Source organism: Panthera uncia (genome assembly GCF_023721935.1).
Source record: "Panthera uncia isolate 11264 chromosome D3 unlocalized genomic scaffold, Puncia_PCG_1.0 HiC_scaffold_8, whole genome shotgun sequence".
Lineage (NCBI taxonomy): Eukaryota > Metazoa > Chordata > Mammalia > Carnivora > Felidae > Panthera > Panthera uncia.
Window position 1 is genome coordinate 84,623,152 of NW_026057586.1, and position 21,392 is coordinate 84,644,543.

The 21,392-nt window shown below is 42.6% G+C and overlaps 1 protein-coding gene across 5 annotated transcripts in view; it reads left to right on the top strand.

The window, feature by feature from the left end:
• The window catches only part of CCDC62 (coiled-coil domain containing 62), a 45,499-nt gene extending 27,641 nt beyond the window's left edge, over window positions 1-17,858 (top strand). For 2 of the 5 annotated variants that reach the window (XM_049619441.1, XM_049619446.1), the window contains exons 11-13: window positions 1,421-1,546; window positions 15,877-15,970; window positions 16,968-17,827. In XM_049619441.1, the coding sequence (XP_049475398.1) occupies window positions 1,421-1,546; window positions 15,877-15,930 (180 nt within the window). In that variant the 3' untranslated portion in view covers window positions 15,931-15,970; window positions 16,968-17,827. Of the gene's footprint in view, window positions 1-1,420; window positions 1,547-15,876; window positions 15,971-16,967 lie in introns of all 5 variants that reach the window. The other 3 variants (XM_049619445.1, XM_049619444.1, XM_049619443.1) reach the window with 3 other exon arrangements.
• Window positions 17,859-21,392: the final 3,534 nt, after the last annotated feature.

Consider the following 21,392-nt stretch of genomic DNA (forward strand, 5'->3'; position numbering starts at 1 on the left):
ATCATGACCTGAGCTGAAGTCAGACACTTAACCGACTGAGGCCCCAGGTGCCCCTCAGAGATGTTAATTTTTTTAAAGCTGTTAGTATGAGAGGAAATACTAGTTACTACCTTTTCAGTTCTTGTAAACTTTTTTTCAGGGTTGGTACCTATTTTTTGAGGCAGTATATATATATTACATGCTTATGTTGTCCATATATATGTATACATTTGTGTGTGTGTGTGTATGTGTGTGCACGCGCACCTGCTCACACACACAGATATATTCACTCAGCAGGTATTTATTAAATGTCTTCTAAATCCAGGTCAGTAGTGATCATCTTTGTTCCTGGAACATTAGACTTCACTTTTCTTAGCAAAAAAATAGTCTAGGTACTTTCAAGAGTGGTTGTCATGCTAAAACTTTAGATCCCAAAGTTGAAAATTAAACAAGAACAAATTAAGGCACATATCCACATATTTTTATATTATTTGTTTAAAAATTTTTAACGTTTATTTATTTTTGAGAGAGAGAGAGAGACTGAGCACCAGCAGGGGAGGGGCAGACAGAGAGGGAGACACAGAATCTGAAGCAGGCTCCAGGCTCTCAGCTGTAAGCACAGATCCCGACTCGGGGCTCAAACTCACAAACAGTGAGATCATGACCTGAGCTCGTACGCGTAACTGACTGAGCCACCCAGGTGCCCCTTAGAAGCTTACAAGCGTTTAATGTTAAAATTACATTTTGCAAGTATTTTGGCATACTAATGAGCATGGTAATTATGACTTTGGAAAGTTAATTTAGGAGAGTTAATGCCTAGGATTTTTGTTTTTTTAAAGATTTTATCTTTTTAATTTTTTTTTCAACGTTTTTTATTTATTTTTGGGACAGAGAGAGACAGAGCATGAACGGGGGAGGGGCAGAGAGAGAGGGAGACACAGAATCGGAAACAGGCTCCAGGCTCCGAGCCATCAGCCCAGAGCCTGACGCGGGGCTCGAACTCACGGACCGTGAGATCGTGACCTGGCTGAAGTCGGACGCTTAACCGACTGCGCCACCCAGGCGCCCCTAAAGATTTTATCTTTAAGTAATCTCTACACCCAGTGTGGGGCTCGAACTTACAACCCCAAGATCGAGAGTTGCACGCTCTACTTACTGAGACAGCCAGGGGCCCCAGCCTAGGATTCTTTTTATCGCATGGATGTTACTTAATTAGTTGTAAGGTCTGTTGAAGTCAAATTATTTAGCAAAGTAGGTTCTAAGAAATAAATGGAATTTGGTTCTTGTAGTATTTCATGTCCAGCTTTGATATGTAATGCCTAAAGTCAAAGAAACATTAGTGGGTGGTTAACATTTGTGTTTATCACACTGTGCTTGTAAACATAAACATCTCAAAACGCTTCTTGATTTCTTGAATGCGTACGTTGTGTTGTCTTCCCAGGACGACTTTTCGCCCACGAGCAAGCTCCAGCGTTTGCTGGCAGAGTCTCGGCAGATGGTTACGGACCTGGAGTTGAGTACTCTGCTCCCCATCAGCTCTGAGAGTTTCAGCAGCAGTGCCAATAGGGTATGTGGTTACTTTTCCTTTGACCCCTCTGTGTATCCGAATACTCCACTGAGTACTCTCGCGCAGACGTCACTGGTCGGGCATCCCTTTCTGTTAGAAGGAAAGTTCCTGTATGTCTCTGAGACAGAGAGGTAGCACACTGGCTTCGAGGACGAGGGAAAATTCACACAAAAAAGTCACTGTGCCCCAACTTCCTCTTTCTAATTACCTGGGCGTATGGATATAAATTCTTGGGATATAAGATTATATATTTTACTATAGAAAACTTCAAATACAGAAGTAGGAAGAATATTAAAATCACAGGCCTTCAACGTTCTGCCATTTTTGTTTTATCTTCCCCTATCCATACATGTTTTCTTAGCATTTTGAAGCAAATCCTAGACATCATATCATTTCACTCATAAAAACTTCATTATGTGGGGTACCTGGGTGGCTCAGTCGGTTAAGCGCCCGACTTCGGCTCAGGTCATGATCACGGTTCATGAGTTCGAGCCCCGCGTTGGGCTCTCTGCCGTCAGCGCAGAGCCTGCTTCAGATCCTTTGTCTACCTCTCTCTCTGCCCCTACCCCACTCGCACTCTCCCTCTATCTCAAAAGTAAATGAACATTAAAAACAACAACAACAACAACAACAAGAGAAAACAAACAAAAATAATAACTCAGGGACACCTGAGTGGCTCAGTAGGTTAGGCATCCAACTTCAGCTCAGGTCCTGATCTCACAGTTTTTGGGTTCAAGTCCTGCATCAGGCTCTGTCCTGACAACTCAGAGCCTGGAGCCTTCTTTGGATTCTGTGTCTCCCTCTTTCTCTGGCCCTCTCCTGCTGTATCTTTCTCTCTCTTTCAAAAATAAGCATTAAAAAATTTTTTTAAAAACTTTATTATGTATCTTGCACAGATAGGGATTAAAAAAAAAATAGTTTTAACACTGTCATACCCAGCCAAGTTAACAATAACTTGTTAATATCAACCTAATGACTAGACCGTGTTAAGTTTTCCCCATTAATCTAAAAAATGCCTTTTTACTCTTTATTTAAATCAACCAAGGTCCATACTTGGCATTTGGATATGTCCTTTAAAGTCTGTCTTGGGGCGCCTGGGTGGCTCAGTCGGTTAGGAGTCCGACTTCAGCTCAGGTCACGATCTCGCAGTCTGTGAGTTCGAGCCCCGCGTCGGGCTCTGGGCTGATGGCTCAGAGCCTGGAGCCTGCTTCCGATTCTGTGTCTCCCTCTCTCTCTGCCCCCCCCCCCCGCCCCGTTCATACTCTGTCTCAAAAAAAAATAAACGTTAAAAAAAAAAAAAAAGATTAAAAAAAAAAAAAAGTCTGTCTTAAGGGGCATCTGGCTGGTTCAGTCAAAAGAGCACACTACTCCTGATCTCAGGCTCATGAGTTCGAGCCCCACATTGGGTGTAGAGTTTACTAAACAAACAAACAAACAAATAAATAAATAAATAAATAGAAATAAAGTCTCAATCACTGGCAGGTCCTTCACCATCTTCCTTCCTCCTTTTTCTTCTTCCTCTTTCTTCTTCTCCTTCTCCCTTTGTTTTTTTTTTTCTTGCCATTTAGTTGTGGAAGAAACACTGGGTGATTTGTCCTGTAGAATTTCCCGCGTTCTGGATCTTGCTGATTGTCCTCATTGTTATTTAACACATTCCTGTGTCCTCCATGATTCCTAAGAACTGGTATTTAGATCTAGTGACTTGGTTAGACTTGGGATCAATTTGGTGTTTTCCTTTTGGCATCACTGCCTCACTGGCGATGCTGCCTGCTGCCTACTCCATCGCATCAGGAGGACCCGGATCTCTGGTTGTGCCACCTGTGGATGTAAAGGTTCATTGGAAGTTCAAGAGTTGGTCAGCCCGAGCTTTTATATTTATAAAGTTCACTTAATGATTTTAGCATTCTTTGATTACTGTGACTTAGAGCTATTATTTCATTAGCAATTGCAACAAACTCATTCTAAATCTGTCATTCTTTTGGGGGACTGTTTTACATGTTAATTTTAACTGCTTTTTCTGAGCCCGGTAACATTTCAGTAGCAATGATGTAAGTTGCTTTGTGGATTTTATAGCCTTAATATAAATAGTGGAAAGAGCATTGAACTTGAAATCGGGATACTGGGGTTCCAGTTTCCTAATCTCTAAAATAAGAGCTTAGAACTGAGGCTTTAAATTTAAGATTCCAGGTACATTACTTGGGTGTGCTGTGTGCATAAAGATATATGAAAGCCACGGAGTTAAACTTCTTTGTGTCCCTGACCAAAAAACTAAAATAAAAAAAGGTCTGTACGAACACTGAAATACTTCTTTTAAAATCGGTTTTGTACGAGGTAAAAGATCTATACGCTGAAAACCATAGAAAGATTATGAAAGAAACTGAAGAAGACACAAAGAAATGAAAAAACATTCCATGCTTATGGATTGGAAGAACAAATATTGTTAAAATGTTGATACTACCCTAAGCATCTACACATTCAACGCAATCCCTATCAAAATGATACCAGCATTCTTCACAGAGTTAGAACAAACAATCCTAAAATTTGCATGGCACCACAAATGACCTTGAATAGCTAAAGCAATGTTGGAAAAGAAAACCAAAGCTGGAGGCATCACAATTCTGGACTTCAAGATGTATTACAAAGCTGTACTCATCAAGACACTATGGTACTGGCACAAAAACAGACACATAGATCAATGGAAAAGAATAGAGAACCCAGAAATGGACCCATAAATATATGGCCAACTAGTCTTCGACAAAGCAGGAAAGAGTATCTAATGGAAGAAAGACAGTCTCTTTAGCAAATGGCGCTGGGAGAACTGGACAGCAACATGCAAAAGAATGAAACTGGCACCAAGAACCATAAAATATCTAGGAATAAACCTAACCAAAGAGGCGAAAAATCTACACACTGAAAACCATAGAAAGCTTATGAAAGAAATTAAAGAAGACACACAAAAAATGGAAAAATATTCCATGCTCATGGATTGGAAGAACTTATATTGTTAAAATGTCAATACTGCCCAAAGCAATCTACATATTCAACGCAATCCCTATCAAAATAACATCGGCATTCTTCACAGAGCTAGAACAAACAATCCTAAAATTTGTATGGAACCAGAAAAGACTCCGAATAACCAAAGCAATCTTGAAAAAGATAACTGAAGCTGGAGGCATCACAATCCTGGACTTCAAGCTATACTCCAAAGCTGTCATCATCAAGACAGTATGGTACTGGTGCAAAAACAGACACTCAGATCAATGGAACAGAATAGAGAACCCAGAAATGCACCTACAAATGTATGGCCAACTAATCTTTGACAAAGCAGGAAAGACTATCCAACGGAAAAAAGACAGTCTCTTTAGCAAGTGGTGCTGGGAAAACTGGGCAGCGACATGCAGAAGAATGAACCTGAACCACTTTCTTACACCATACACAAAAATAAACTCAAAATGGATGAAATACCTAAATGTAGACAGGAAACCATCAAAATCTTATAGGAGAAAATAGGCAGCAACCTCTTTGATTTAGGCCACAGCAACTTCTTACTTGACATGTCTCCAGAGGCAAGAGAAATAAAAGCAAAAATGGCCTCACTTCTGCACAGCAAAGGAAACCATCAACAAAACTAAAAGGCAACCGACAGAGGGGCACCTGGGTGGCTCGGTTGGTTAAGTTTCTGACTTCCGCTCAGGTCACGATCTTGTGGTTTGTGAGTTTGACCCCTGCATCCGGCTCTTTGCTGTAAGCACAGAGCCTGCTTTGGATCCCTCCCCTGCCCTGTCCTTCTTTTTCTCTTTCAAAAATAAATAAACATTTAAAAAAAAAATAGGCAACCGATGGAATGGGAGAAGATATTTGCAAATGACATAATGGATAAGGGTTAGTATCCAAAATCTATAAAGAAGCCACCAAACTCAATACCCCAAAAACTAATCCAGTGAAGAAATGGGCAGAAGACATGAATAGACACTTTTCCAAAGAAGACATCCGGATGGCTAACAGACACATGAAAAGATGCTCAACATCACTCATCATCATGGAAATACAAATCAAAACTACAATGACATACATCCTCACACCTGTCAGAGTGGCTAAAATTAACAATTCAGGAAACAACAGATGTTGGTGAGGAACCTTTTGCACTGTTGGTGGGAATGCAAACTGGTGCAGCCACTCTGGAAAACAGTATGAAGGTTCCTCAGAAAATTAAAAATAGAACTACCGTACAACTCAGCAACTGCACTACTAGGATTTTATCCAAAGTATACAAAAGTATATAAAAATGCTGATTTGAAGGGGCACATGCACCCCAATGTTTATAGCAGCGCTATCAACAATAGCCAAATTATTTATGGAAAGAGCCCAAATATCCATTGACTGATGAATGGATAAAGAAGATGTGGTATGGGGGCGCCTGGGTGGCGCAGTCGGTTAAGCGTCCGACTTCAGCCAGGTCACGATCTCGCGGTCTGTGAGTTCGAGCCCCGCGTCAGGCTCTGGGCTGATGGCTCGGAGCCTGGAGCCTGTTTCCGATTCTGTGTCTCCCTCTCTCTCCGCCCCTCCCCCGTTCATGCTCTGTCTCTCTCTGTCCCAAAAATAAAAAAAATAAAAAAAATAAAAAAAAAAGAAGATGTGGTATGTACACACACACACACACACACACGTGCGTGCGCGCAAGCGCATGATGGAATATTACTTGGCAATGAAAAAGAATGAAATCCTGCCATTTACAACAATGTGGATGGAAATGGAGGGCATTATGCCAAGTGAAATAAGTCAGAAAAAGACATATCATATGATTTTGCTCATACGTAGAATTTGAGAAACTCAACAGATGAACATAGCAGAAGGGAACATAGCAGAAGGAAAGGAAAAATAAGATAAAACAGAGGGAGGCAAACCATAAGAGACTCCTAAATACAGAGAACAAACTGAGGGCTGCTGGAAGGTGTGGGGGATGGGTTAAATGGGTGAGGGGCATGAAGGAGGGCACTTTTCGGGATGAGCACTGGGTATTACATGTAAGAGATGAATTATTGGATTCTACTCCTTAGCCAACTGAGCCACCCAGGCGCCCCTCACTGGATTCTACTCCTGAAGCCCAAGACTATCCTGCATGTTAACTAACTTGAATTTAAAAAATGAAATAAAATAAGATCAACTTTGTAGACTTTAATGCCTAAGTACTTACCCCTTAATGAAAACCAACACAGATCGTTAGTTCAGTAAGTTTAGATAAATGTGTATACACTCATTTAACCAATATCCCAGTCAAGATATAGAACATTTCCGTCACCCCAGAAAGTTCCCTCATGTTCTTTGGCGTGGACTCCCCCTTTCCCCTACTCCAGGGAGCTACTGCTCTGATTTTGATCATGGAAGAATAGTTGGCCTGTTCTAGAAGTTCGTATAAATGCAGTCATATGGTATGTACTCTTTGTCTAGCTTCTTCCAATAGAACTATTTTGAGATTTGTCCATGTTGTTGTGTATACTGGTACTTCACTCCTTTTTATTGCCGATCAGTATTCCATTGTATGACGAGACGACAGTTTGTTTATTCACCTGTTGATGGGACACGTGGGTTGTTTGCAGTTTGGGGCTATTACGAATAAAGCTGCTACGAACATTTTTTATATAAACCTTTTGTAAAATGGAAATATGTTTTTATTTCTCTAAGGAAAATACCTAGAAATAGAATCACTAGTTATAGGACAGGTGCATGCTTAACTTTTTAATAAACTGCCAAAGTGTTTTTCAGGGTGCTTTGTACCATTTGCATCCCTGCCAGCAGTGTATGAACATCCCAGGTGCTCCACATCCTCACCAGTGCTTGGTTTTGTCAGTTTGATTTGATTTGATTTTTTTTTTTTAATGTTTATCTATTTTTGCGACAGAGAGAGACAGAGCATGAATGGGGGAGGGGCAGAGAGAGAGGGAGACAGAATCGGAAGCAGGCTCCAGGCTCCGAGCCGTCAGCCCAGAGCCCGACGCGGGGCTCGAACTCACGGACCGCGGGATCGTGACCTGAGCCGAAGTCGGACGCCCAACCGACTGAGCCACCCAGGCCCCCCTTGTCAGTTTGATTTTAGCCATCCTGATAAATGTGAAGTGGCATCTGGTTGCCATTTATTATTTCGTTGTTGTTTTTTGACAGAGCGTGAGTGGGGGAGGGGCAGACAGAGGATCTGAAGCGGGCTCCCCCATGACAGCAGAGAGCCCAGTGTGGGGCAGGGGCCCCGGAACTCACAATGGACCGAGCCACCCAGGTGCCCTCATGTGGTTGCCATTTAATTTCCACTTTCCTGATAACCTAATGATGTGCATCTTTTCGTGTGCTTATTGGCTCTTTATATATCTTCTTTTGTGAAGTGTCTGTTCGAGTCTTTTGCCCATTTTAAGTTTGAGTTGTTTCCTTTATTATATTCAGTTGTAAGGGTTCTTAATATACTCTGCACACAAGGCCTCTGTCTTTTGTCAGATATGTTGCAAATATTTTCTCCCACCTCGTGGTTTGCCTTTTTATTTTAAGTGTCTTTTGAAGAGCAGAAATATAAAATGTTGATGAAGTCCAGTTTATCAAATTTTTTTTAAGTGGCAGTTTTTGTGTCCTGAGAAATCTGCCCCAAGGTTGTAAATATTGTCTCCTCCTGAAAGTTCTAAGGTTCTGTTTAGGTCTATGGTTTATCTCAATTTAATTTTTGCAGATGGTATGAAGTGAGGATCTGGTTCATTTTTCTTCACATAGGTATCCAGTTCCAGCACCATTTGGTGAAAAGACTGCCCTTCCCAGTTGAATTACTTTTGGCAACTCTGTTGAAACTCAGTTGACCGTATATGCAAGGGTCTGTTTTTGGAGTCTCCTATCAGTTCTGTTGATCTGGTAGCTCTCCTTATGCCACGCTGTATTGATTATATAACTCTGTAGAGGGTCTTGAAATCAGGTAGGATACATGCTCTACTTTTTTTGCAAAATTGCTTTGTCTACTCTAGATCTCTTGCAGGTCCATAGGAGTTGTAGAGTCAGCTTGTCAATTTTTACAAAGATACAGTTGGATATTGTGATTTCATTGAATTTATAGATCACTCGGGGAAGAATTGACATTTGTGAACAGAGTATATCTCCATATAGTTTGTTTGTTTGTTTGTTTGTTTGTTTATAGACCTAAATAAAAGGCCTTCCTTCATTTCTCTTATTTTGTAGTTTTCGTAGGCGTCTTGCTTTTGTCAAATGTATTGCTAATATTTTGTTTATTGCTGCTATTGTACATGGCACTTTAAATTTCACTAATTGCTGATGGCACAAAGAACTGCAGTCGACTTTTGTACATTGCCCCTATCTAAATTCACCTATGCTGGTAGGTTTTCTATAGGTGGTTAGGGATTTCTACATGGACAGTCATGTCATTTGTGAACAAAGAATATCTTTTTCTGATCTGTATGCCCTATGTCTTTTTCTTACCTCATTGCTCTGGCTAAGACCTCCAGATCAGTGTTGGACAGAAAAGTGAGGGCAGACGTCCTTGCCTTGTTCCATGAAATACTCCCTGGGGGCACTGCTTGCTTGGTCCCTCATCACATTGGTGTTTTGGTAGATTCAGAGTTCCATGGAGTGGTTTCCATGTGACACAGATGATCTGAAACTAAAACATTATCCATTTTATTTTATTGCTTCTTTTTAAGGATTTTATTTATTTATTTATTAAAAAAATTTTTTTTTAACGTTTTTATTTATTTTTGAGACAGAGAGAGACAGAGCATGAACGGGGGAGGGTCAGAGAGAGAGGGAGACACAGAATCTGAAACAGGCTCCACGCTCTGAGCAGTCAGCACAGAGCCCGACGCGGGGCTCGAACTCACATACCGTGAGATCGTGACCTGAGCCGAAGTCAGACGCTTAACCGACTGAGCCACCCAGGCGCCCCTAAGGATTTTATTTTTAAGTAATCTCTACACCCAATATGGGGCTCAAACTCACAACCCCGAAACCAAGTCTCACACTTCACTATGAGACTACCAGGCACCCCAAGACCATTAACCATTTTAGAATCAACATGCTCATTGCCATGAGCTTCAACAGGTAGTTACAAAGATTGCCTGAAAGAATAATGGGCTCCAGGGCACCTGGGGGGCTCAGTCGGTTAAACGTCCAACTCTCGATTTCAGCTCAGGTTATGATCTCATAACCTTGAGTTCAAGCCCTGCCTCGGCTCTGTGCTCACAGCGCAGAGCCTGCTTGGGATATTCTCTCTCTCTCCTCTCTCTCTGTCCCTGTCCTGCTCATGCACGCTGTCTCTCTCAAAATAAACAAACATTAAAAAAAAAGAAGAATGGGCTCCAAAAAAAGTGATTTTTAAAAGAATATCTACATGTATGCCACATAAGCTTTTCCAAGTAGAAACCTTAATGGACTTTGTGGTGTTTTCTGGGAAGAAAGATTTTTTTTCTTGACAGATTCTTTGAAGCATTAGTGAAGCAATTTATTTTACATTGGGGCAGAAAGTATTTTTAAGTATTCGTAAGGGTTTTTTTAAACAGCTTTACTGAGATATAATGTATATACCATCACGTTCTTCTATGTGAAGTGTACAATCCAGTGGTTTTAGTGTATTTTACAAAGTATGCGACTGTCACCATAATCTAATTTCGAACATTTTCATCATCCCCAAAGAAAGCCCGTACCCATTAGCAGTCACTCCCCCTTCCCTCTCCCCTAGCCCCTGGCGGCTAATTATCGATCTCCTTTTTTTTCTCTATGGATTTGTTAGGCAGAGATTTTTAACCAGAGTTTGTTGAATAGAATTCAGGGGATCCATAAACTTTGATGTGAATAAAAAACACACATAAGCTTATTTTAATTAACCTCTGATTGAAAGTTAGCACTTCCTTCAATTCTGGACATAGGAAACAAGTCATAGGAGTACATAATACCTATGACTTTGTTCCTAGTAGAGATCACAAATGGTTTCAGATCACATTACAGTCATTACAGGTATCTTGAGATACCCTTTATACTTAGCACTGGCTCAGAATTACAGAATATTAGGCCTGCTACTGGATCGTATCATTTAATCCTTTACTATAGAAAAGGGGCGCCTGGATTCCTGATCTTGGTGTTGTGAGTTCAAGCCCCATATTGGGCCTAGAGCTTACTTTAAAAGAAAAAAAAAAGAGTCTTGGGGCACCTGGCTGGCTCATTTGGAAGAACCTGAGACTCTTGATCTTGGGTTGTGAGTTTGAGCCTTTCGTTGGGTATAGACATTATTTAAATGAAACTTAAAAAATAAAGAGTGCATATATTTTTTAAAAATTTTAATGTTTATTTTAATTTTTGAGAGAGAGAGAGAGACAGAGCATGAGCAGGGGAGGGGCAGAGAGACGGAGACAGAATCTGAAGCAGGCTCCAGGCTCCGAGCTGTCAGCACAGAGCCCGATGTGGGGCTTGAACCCACAAACCACGAAATCATGACCTGAGCTGAAGTCAGACGCTTAACTGACTGAGCCACCCAGGCACCCTGGTAGGACAGTTTTTATACATGTTAAGTCGTTAAGAAATAGATAAGTCCTGTAAGCAATATGGCACTTTATCTTGAGAAAGACCTGAAGTTTGCGTGTGGAATTGGGTGTTGGGGAGGGGGCAGCTTATGATTCACTGGGATGAGGGAAGAAGGTACTTGGCTGGGAAGTTATAGCAGCAGATGTGGATGGGGTGGCTTTTAACACACACGGGGAAGCTGGGGGAGGGCAGTGGATGTTTGAGGGGTGCAGGTGTGTGTCTGTATTCCGGCATGCCATGGCTCAGGCAACTGGGCACAATTTACCTAGCGTTTCTCGTGGACAAAATTGCAGGTAAATAAATGCAAACTTCACATTAGGCCCAAATTGCTCCCTAATATATCGGCTGTGTTGGAACAAATTCATATTTTCAAAACAAGTGTTCGAGCAGAACTGTCTTTCAGTATAATCTACCTGGCCGACTCCTAGTCATTCTCATGGCCTCAGGCTCCTAACCTCTTCTATAGGGTTGTTTTTTTTTTTTTTAAGTTTATTTATTTTGAGACAGAGAGAGTGAGTGAGCAGGCAAAGAGAGAAGGGGAGAGAGAGAGAGAAGGAGAGAGAGAGAGAGAGAGAGAGAGAGAGAGAGAGAGAGAATCCCAAGCAGGCTCCACACTGCCAGCATGGAGCCTGACGTGGGACTCGAACCCATGAACTGTGAGATCATGACCTGAGCCAAAACCAAGAGTCAGACGCTTAACCAACTGAGCCACGCAGGTGCCCCTCTTCTGGAGGGTTTTATGTCAAATTCCCATCTAAGATATAATCGATAGCTCCCTTGCTTTTGTCCTCATAGCAGGGCTTTGTATGTATGTGTCCATATATGTATCTCCATGAGAGCACAGGTCACAGTGCAGGATAGCAGATTACATACATGTCCTCCCCTCCTCTGTGAGCACCTCGGGAGCCCCTCATACTCATTTTGGCATTCCTAGTTGTAGCACACACAGTACCTGCTAGAGGACGCTCAGTAAATAAATACCTGGAATGGACGTGATCAGAAAAAAGACAAAACAGGGGTGCGTGGGTGGCTCAGTCGGTCAAGCGTCTGACTTCGGCTCAGGTCATGATCTCACAGCTCATGAGTTCGAGCCCTGTGTCGGGCTCTGTGCTGACAGCTCAGAGCCTGGAGCCTGCTTCAGATTCTGTGTCCCCCTCTCTCTCTGCTCCTTCCCCACTTGTGCTGTCTCTCTCTCTCTCAAAAATAATAAATGTTAAAAAATTCAAAAAAAAGAAAAAGACAAAACAGTAACCTCAGCTAGAGAATGAAAAAAACGCTAAAGCCGCTTGAGGTTGGTGAAAACTTGGTTTAAGAGAATTTTGGAGCTAGAAAGACCTAGAAGAGGGTGTAATCTCAACCTTTCATCTTACAGGTGAGGAAAAGTGATTAATTCTCTCGCTTAACATTCCATAGCTAGAATCAGATAATCGTTTGGAATTAGTTGGAAAAAGTATTGCCTTCAGATGTAATAAATTTTCTGGAAGGTTATTAACTGAGTCTGGAAACATTAAAAACAATGTAATTCACAGAAATATACTTGGCAACATGCTTTACAAATTCCGTCCCTCTGGTCCTTGGAACTGGATAGTTATAGAAAAAAGCAAATGATTTGTAAAAATTCTTTTTTTTTAAATTAATTTTAGAGAATGTGTGAGCGGGGGAGAGGGCAGAGGGACAGAGAAAGAGAGAATCTTTTAAGTTTATTGATTTTGAGAGAGAGAGAATGGCAGAGAGAGAATCCCAAGTGGGCTCTGAGCTGGCAGCTTGGAGCCCGACTCAGAGCTCAACCCCATGACCTGAGTGGAAATCAAGAGTCGGATGCCCAACTGACTGAGCCACCCAGGCTCCCCAATTTGTAAAAAGTCTTAATTTTTGCAATAAGGAAGCAGGGTAAAATTCTGAGCAGCCTGTCTGCGTCACCATTTTGGGGCATCTGTTGCAGAGAACAAGGGTCTTATTTCAAAGCCTTTTTCTCAAACACATTCTTAGACATTGCTGGGGGAGCACAAAGTGATTCAAACCTTCTGGCAGGGAACTTGGCACCATTTACTCAAAATTGCAGAACTGAGCCTTTGACACAGTAGTGTTGCTTTGGGAATCTCTCCTACCAGTACATCCACATGTGTATAAAGTGGCCTATGTACAAGTTTCACATTACAGCACTGCTTTTTTTTTTTTTTTAAAGTTCATTTATCTTGGGGCGCCTGGGTGGCTCAGTCGGTTGAGCGTCCAACCTCGGCTCAGGTCATGATCTCACTGTCCGTGAGTTCGAGCCCCGCGTCGGGCTCTGTGCCGACAGCTCGGAGCCTGGAGTCTGCTTCAGATTCTGTGTCTCCCTCTCTCTGACCCTCCCCTGCTCATGCTCTATCTCTCTCTGTCTCAAGAATAAATAAACATTAAAATAAAAAAAAAAAAATTAAAGTTCATTTATCTTGAGAGAGAGAGTGCACACAAGCAGGAGAGGGGCAAGGAAAGAGGGAGAGAGAGAGAATCCCAAGCAGGCTCTGCACTGTCGGCACAGAGCCTGGCACGGAGCCCCCCTCGGGGCTCGAACCTGTGCAGCGTGAGATCACGACCTGAGCCGAAATCGAGAGTTGGACACTTAACCGACTGAGCCACCCAGACACCCCTGCAGCATTGCTTTGTAATAGCAAAAGTTTGGAAACAATCCCGAGTGTCCAGCAAAAAGGAACTCAGGGAGTAGCGATGGTGTGTCCACACTGGAATATTGCTTAGCCATAAAACAGAGTGAGGAAGAGCTCAGATGTGGACATACTTATGGGATATATTATTAAGTGAAAAGAAGCAAGATACTGAAAGGCTCATATGTTATTCTTCACATGTACCCAAAGGGATGGGGATAAGAATATATATTTTTTTGGGGGGCGCCTGGGTGGCTCAGTTGAGCATCCGACTCTTGGTTCGGCATAGGTCACGATCTCATGGTTCATGAGTTCGAGCCCTGGGGCAGGCTCTGGGCTGGCAGTATGGAACCTGCTTGGGATTCTCTCTCTGCCCCTCCCTTGCCCACATGTGCGCTCTGTCTCTCCCTCTCTCTCCCTCTCTCAAAAATAAATAAACATTAAAAAAAAGAATATATATTCTTTTTATCGTATTTGAATGTGTATTAACTCTTTTTTATTTTATCTTTCTTTCTTTCTTTCTTTTTATTTATTTTTGAGACAGAGAGAGACAGAGCATGAACAGGGGAGGAGCAGAGAGAGAGAGGGAAACACAGAATCCAAAGCAGGCTCCAGGCTCTGAGCTGTGAGCACAGAGCCTGACGCGGGGCTCGAACTCACGGACCATGAGATCGTGGCCTGAGCCGAAGTCGGATGCTCAACCGACTGAGCCACCCAGGGGCCCCTATTGACTATTTTTTAAAAGCCCCAATGATTTAAAGAGAGAGAAAAGAAAGAGTAAAACACAGCATAGCTGACCACATCACCTTGCCCCACAGCAGGCTTCCTACTTAGTTGAGGGGTGGAAACAGGGAGGGACTCAGCCTGAAACTGAATTTGGACTTTTGACAAGTACAGGGGACCCGACATCCTCATTGCTAGCTCGAGACTGTCGGTCCTGTTGGGGTTCTTGACCTGTTTTTGAGGCAGGCTGGGAAAGCCTGCAGCTCCCTTTCAGAAGAATGTTTTTAAAGGAATGAAATAAAATACATCAGATGGTAGAATACATAGGAAGGCTGTTTGAGCAGAGAGGAAGTGGGATGATTAAAGCCCGGAGGTCTGGGAGCACTGAGAAGAGCCTCAGCCTGGCTCAAATGCAGGCCCCCTGGGGAGGAGGAAGAGGCTGAGGAGGCAGGCTTTCCCTGCACCCTGAAGTCCACCAGCTGTGTCTACCGCTGTCTTTCCAGGTATCATCCTTCTCTTTCCTTCTTTTTCGCCTTTTTAAAAATAGATCTCCCAGGGGCGCCTGGGTGGCTCAGTCGAGCAAGCATCCAACTCGGTTTCGGTTCTGGTTCAGGAGACAGAGCCCCGCATCGGGCTCTGCACTGACGTGAAGCCTGCTTGGGATTCTCTCTCTCTCTCTTCTGTCTCTGCCCCTCTCCTACTCGTGTGCACATGCTCTCTTTCTCTCTCTCAAAATAAACAAGGGGCACCTGGATGGCTCAGTCGGTTAAGCATCTGACCTCGGCTCAGGTCAGGATCTCACAGTCTGTGAGTTCGAGCCCCGCGTCGGGCTCTGTGCTGACAGCTCAGAGCCTGGAGCCTGCTTGGGATCCTGTGTCTCCCTCTCTCTCTGCCCCTCCCCTGCTCATGCTCTCTCTCTCTCAGAAATGAATAAACATTAAAAATAAATACATAAATAATAAACATTAAAAAAAAAATCTCCCAGAACAGCTAACAATGCTAACTAACCAAGCCCTCAGTAAGTACTTATAATTAACAGTGGCACTTACAATTGTCGATTCTTATTGATGACCCTTGTCATCATTAGGGGCTCATGACATAGTCCATATTAAGGCTGACAAAGAGACAGTTATATCTGGGTGTTAGCTGATTGCCAGAGTTTAAGGCATAACGTACATGGTAAAGCAAACAGAGCCTTCCAACTAGGCAATTAGAGACGAAAGGGCCCCACACATGAATAGGAAATCAGTACCTCTTTGCTGGATGGATGCTTGTTGTTTGAAATTACTTCATTGTATTTCATTAATTCCTTAGGTCTTTTAAAGGCATTTCTGCTATATTTGTGTATTGTCTTAAGCACTGTCCAGTTTTTCTCTCCTGGGTACTAATTTAGAAGTTGTTTTATAGAACTTAGAAGTCTCGGAAGAGTCAGCTCAAAAAAATACCCTCCTTACTAACTGAAGAAAACAAAAGTCAACTTCAGTATTCACTGTGGTCAGAGGTAAGTCACTTTTGTTTATCTCCCTTTATATCTCCATTGATATTTAATAAGTAACTTGGGAACGTTGATAATGTAGAGTCAAGGCCATGCATTTGTTTGACCTGTAATCCTTTCTCTTGTTTGACCTATTTGTACATACCTTCTAAATTTAATCAGTAAAATGTCAGTAATTTGTATGAGAAATGCAGATCAAAAAGTTCTTGTTCTCAACACCTAGAATTTTAAATATAAGGAAATGAATACAGATAGCTTTCAAAATCAGAATCTAAATGAACATTTCAGCCTTTCATCTGGATATCTGTCTGGAAAGAAATCTTTTCATGGGGTTTCAATTTTATAAAAAGGTTCATTGACTGCAGCACCTAGCTGGCTCAGGCCACGGAGTGTACATTCGAGATCTCGGGGTTGTGAGTTCGAGCCGCATGTTGGGTGTAGAGACGACTTAAAAATAAAATCTTCAGGGGTGCCTGGGTGGGTCAGTCAGTTAAGTGTCCAACTCTTGGTTTCACGCAGGTCATGATCTCATGGTTCATGAGTCCCAGCACCTCATCGGGGTGCAGAGTCTGCTTGGGATTGTCTGTCTCTCAAAATAAATAAATAAACAAAAAAATAAATAAAAAGAAAAAAATCTTGGGAAAAAAGGCTAATTGGTGTAGTTTGCACTTTCTTGATCTGTTTCCTTCTGTTAAACCTACATTTCATATGCAAAGTTTCTTCAGAATCCAGTCTGAGAAGTTAAAAGACATAATCATTTCAGATGCTTTCAGGGTAAGCAAGAACTCTGCGAAAGCAGTAAACGCAGGTAGCTATTCCCTGTCTCCTGTTCTCTTTCTCTCTCTTTGCTGAGAAGCTGTAAGACTTATGGTATTTTGCACGGCCTTAGGTAGACAAAAATCAGGATGTATATAGTTAATTTTTTAGAGACTGTGAATTAGAACACACTGCTCACCGCTCTCCTTGACTTGATTTTATTCACTCTGTTGTTTCCTTCCTGCAGAAGCCGATTTTCCAACTTTGGAAGGCAGGAAGCAGACATCAATACCTAATGCTTAACCTTGAAAACAAAAAGAGGATTGTAATCCTTTGTAAGCAACACTTAATACCAAAGGGAAGCAGAAACTGAAAGTTAGTTTTTCAACATCTGTATTTTATTGCTTTTCAAGTTGACCGTTTTCATGTTGAAGAAATATTGTTTTATGTGTAAGCAATTAGACCTTATTGTGTATTGTCTGTATACACAATTATGTATATTATGCTCACAGAGAAAAAGACTTCTCTGTAAAGATGCAGACCAGAATTAAGTACTAGAGAAGCTCTTTAAAAGAGTGAACATCAAATCGAGAACCCTTGCACATAAAGTGCTATTTTCACTCTCTGATTTTTAAAAAACCTGTGCATGCATTTAAACTACAACCAACAGCTTATCAGAGACAGCTGCAAATATATGAGAAATAGTCTCCTCTTTCGTGGCTTTTGCTCTGGACTTCGCTGTGTAAAGTAGACATAAAATGATATGATAGAACATATTTTTAACTGGAAAGTATCTCATCAGTTACTGACAATCGAGGCCCGTCTTTCCCCAAGCTGAACAGAGCCCCATCGTGTCTGGGTCTGTAGTAAGTCCCATCTACTCATACAAACAAAGGCTCGCTGGAAGATCAAGTTTTATATGCGTTTTTTTTTCTTTATCATTAAAGACTAAAAACACTTCCCTTTTAACTTGTAATTTAATTTTTTAAAGAATATACTAATGTGCATTTCTATCCCTTCTAAAGAAGAGAATCGATCGGCTTCAGCCAATAAAAAATATTTTTAATAAGAAAAATAACTCTCTTGGGTTTCTTTGTATTATACAGGAGTGAAATAAGGAAGGGTAGTCGCTTAAAACCCAGCCTGGCAAGTGAATTTCCTCGGGAGTGGGAATGTAGTTTTCTTAAGCATTGCAGTTATCAAGGTTCCGTTGTGCTGTATAAATGCCCCTTTGTTGAAAGGTTTCAGTGCTACTTCAGAGATGATTTTCGTGAGAGTGGAGGAGCCACCCCATGTAGCCTTTTTAATTAGGGTGCTGAAAAGAGAAATTGGGTGAGGTTCTGCCGAAGTTCTTTATAAATGCTTGCTTTCTCCTGCAGGCATGGCCGGCCGGTCTGTGCAGAGCGAGTCTGAGAAAGGTACAGTTGATTCTGAGCTGTTGGAAACCTAAAATGTCCCCGGGGAGGCTGATTTCCAGCCTGAGAAACAAACTATGAAAATTTCTCCTTCTCTTAACGCTAGGTTCATGGCTACACGTCACTTGCCCAGTGAAAAGAGAAAGAGAACACTGGCGAGATGCTAGTAAGTAGGAAGATTTCAGGGAACTATAGAATTTGAAGAAAAAAAAAAGTCAAAACTTATTCTGTGGCTAAATGTACTTGAGCTCCTAGGGTTATAATATCTACAGTTCCTATCTTACCCCACCACGTTATTGTGAATTACAGCACATATAACCCCAAAATGGGAAATCTTAATATTATCATCTACTTGTCTGTCTCAACCTAAGTTATTTAGATATGTGAGCAGTTTCTGTTAGGGAGACTCAGCCTCAGTATGTTTGAAAGAGTTGTGAGATCAAACCAGATTTGAGCATCCTGATTTTGTCATCAACATTCTATCATCTTAAGAGGAGGCAAATAAATGGTAATACAATTTGCCTGCCAGAAGTTCTCTCAGCCTTCTATCAGAAGAGACTGGTGTGGGGGCCCCTGGGTGGCTAGTGGGTTAAGCATCCAGCTCTTGAATTTAAGTCATGATCTCACAGCTTGTGAGTTCGAGCCACACATGGGGGGGGGGGGGCGGTCTGTGCTGACGGCGTGGAGCCTGCTTGGGATTCTCTTTCTCCCTCCCTCTCTGCCCCTCTGCCACTCGTGCTTGCTCTGGGTCTCTCTCAAAAATAAATAAAAATCTGAAAAAAGAAAAAGAGACTGGTGTAAGGGTACTTTTAGAATTTGTGGGCAGATCTAAATGAAAATAGAAATACCCCAAAAGAAAGTCTGATTCAAGATAATATGTAAACACTAATAACAGTTTTACCTAAAAAGTTGTAGTAGAAAAGCATGGAATTGAGAGGCTCCGTGGGGTGAGGTTGGTCCAGACTAAGAAACCAGACACATTAATCACAGCAGGCAAGGTAGGTTAAAAACCAGAGTGGTCTTTGAGAGGAGTTTATCAAATGAGGAGGGCACATTAATCAGTCCTGTAAAGGATGATTTCTGGGTTCTCAGCCAAATGCACACTTAGGACATCTAACAAAACAAAATAATTTGAGCACACAGTAAACACTGCTTTGCTGGCCGCTGGGGAGACAACAGTGAGCAAAGCAGACTGAATCCTTGTTTACAGTGGAGGAGACAGACCTTAATTAATCACAAATAGGTCATAAAAACTGGTAAGTGCTATAAAATAAAGCTTTGAGCTACTGTGACAGCATATATCAGGGACACAGGTTAAGGGCGGAGGCTTCAGTTCTTACCTGAACTAAGAGCTGAAAGATAAGTAGATGCTAACCAGCAAACAGGAAGAGGAAGAACATTCCTGACCATGGTAACAGCATGTGCAAAGGCCCTGAGGTGGAAAGGAGCGTGATGCATTTTCAGACCTGATGAACTAGGATGGTGCAAGACGAAGCTGGACCGAGAGGTTGGGGCCAGATCATACACACGTGTGGGGATTACAGCCTCGTCATTTCAGCAAGCCCAATGATGTAATCTCTACTGTTCATCTTCCTGGGGCTTCCTTGAAATGAGGTCTCATACATATCCCAAATCCTTTGCCTTTGTAATAGCCTCCAGAAAGCATTACACGGCCCTGGAGACACAGCAAAATGGCACCCTCATGCCGATGACCAGGAGAATTTCAGCCAACCGGTGACAGGGGCCAGTACCAGAACCAGATCTGCTGCCTGGAGGTGTTACCCGAGATGCACTTCAACAAATTCGGAGTGGGGAAGCTTCTATCCTTGTGTCCCAGGCTGCTCGTTTTAGAAAACTAAGCCATATGTTGAAGCGTACCAAATTATGGGGGGTTATTCAGCTCACCTTTTCAGCCCTTGATTTCACACACATTTATTGGACATCGCTAATGTGCCAGGCACTCTGCTGAGGTTATCAAGTGGAGTCAGATGGGTGGTCCTTGCCCTCCAGGAGCTCAAAAGCTTCCGTACAGGCAGACAAATTATAATTCATTAGAGATATTTTAGGAAAGTGCTCTTGGATCCCAGTAACAAACCATTCTTAAAAAGAGAGGTAGCTGGTTGCTGATGTTACGCAACTGTGGCAGATGTTTCCAGACCCAGGGGGGTTGCTGTCTGTTTGAAAGAAGATGCTGTGTTAAGTAGGAAGTTCACAGGATAACTTGATCTTGTTCAATGTGGAAAACGGAGTGTGAGAAACAGCTGGTCTGGAGCCAGCACGCCCCTTTGCTGTGGTCTTTATCAGACCACAGCTGTTGACTAGAGTGCTGGGGATTGAAAACGAAATAGTGCGGGTAAAGGATTTAGCTCAATGCCTGGCAAATGATAAGCTTTCGATAAATATTAGCCGTTGTTATTCTGGTGAAGACGCCGCTCAGGGATTGGAATTGGGTAAAAGCACGGTTAATTCCTCTCTGGTGGAGTCAGAGGAGAGAGCCTTGTCACACACAGTTTTAAGTGCCCCGTATCAGCTGTGGGGCAGGCAGAGAGCCATCGGTGAAGTTCCAGAAAGGGAGACCACCTTCGGGGTTCTGTAGGCATCACTCTCCGGCTTCAAGGGGAGTCCTGTCTCCGGTGACTTCACACCTGCATATTCCGAGAGCAAAACTGAGGACAGCAGAAACAAAATGACCATCTGATAAGCATACACTTGGGAGAACTGTGGGGTTTATGTTTTTTGTTTTTTTTTTTTACTTCAGTCTTGTGACCGATCATTTAAAAAGCAAACAAATAACAACAGGGCTTTTTAAAGTCTCACACGACCTCCGTTGGCATGCCCTTTGACGGCCCCGCGCTGTGCTGTGTTCAGATCTGTCCGCAGGCTGTCCCAGCCCTGCCTGTCCTCTTCCCCTTGCAGTTCCTCGGCTCTGGCAAGGTGTCCGATGCGGAGCCTGCAATCTCCGAAGATTCATCCCACAGCCCCGCGTTGAGACGCACAAAGAGGGGAGAGCTTACTTGTGTGCATTCTGACACATAAATTAATATGAGACTAAAAAGGGGGGAAAAATGCCTAGTTGTGCTTCCGTTGGTCAGATTCGTGGAGGCCAAGTTTTCTCCAGTGAGCCAGATCCCGCTCCGGTGTAGACGGGACTTACTAAGTGCGGAGCGGAGGTTGCGGGGAAGGGACTCGACCCAGGGGGGTAGGCTGAGGTGTGGAGGGGCTGGGGGGGGGGGGGGGGCTGGGGGCGGGGCCGGGGC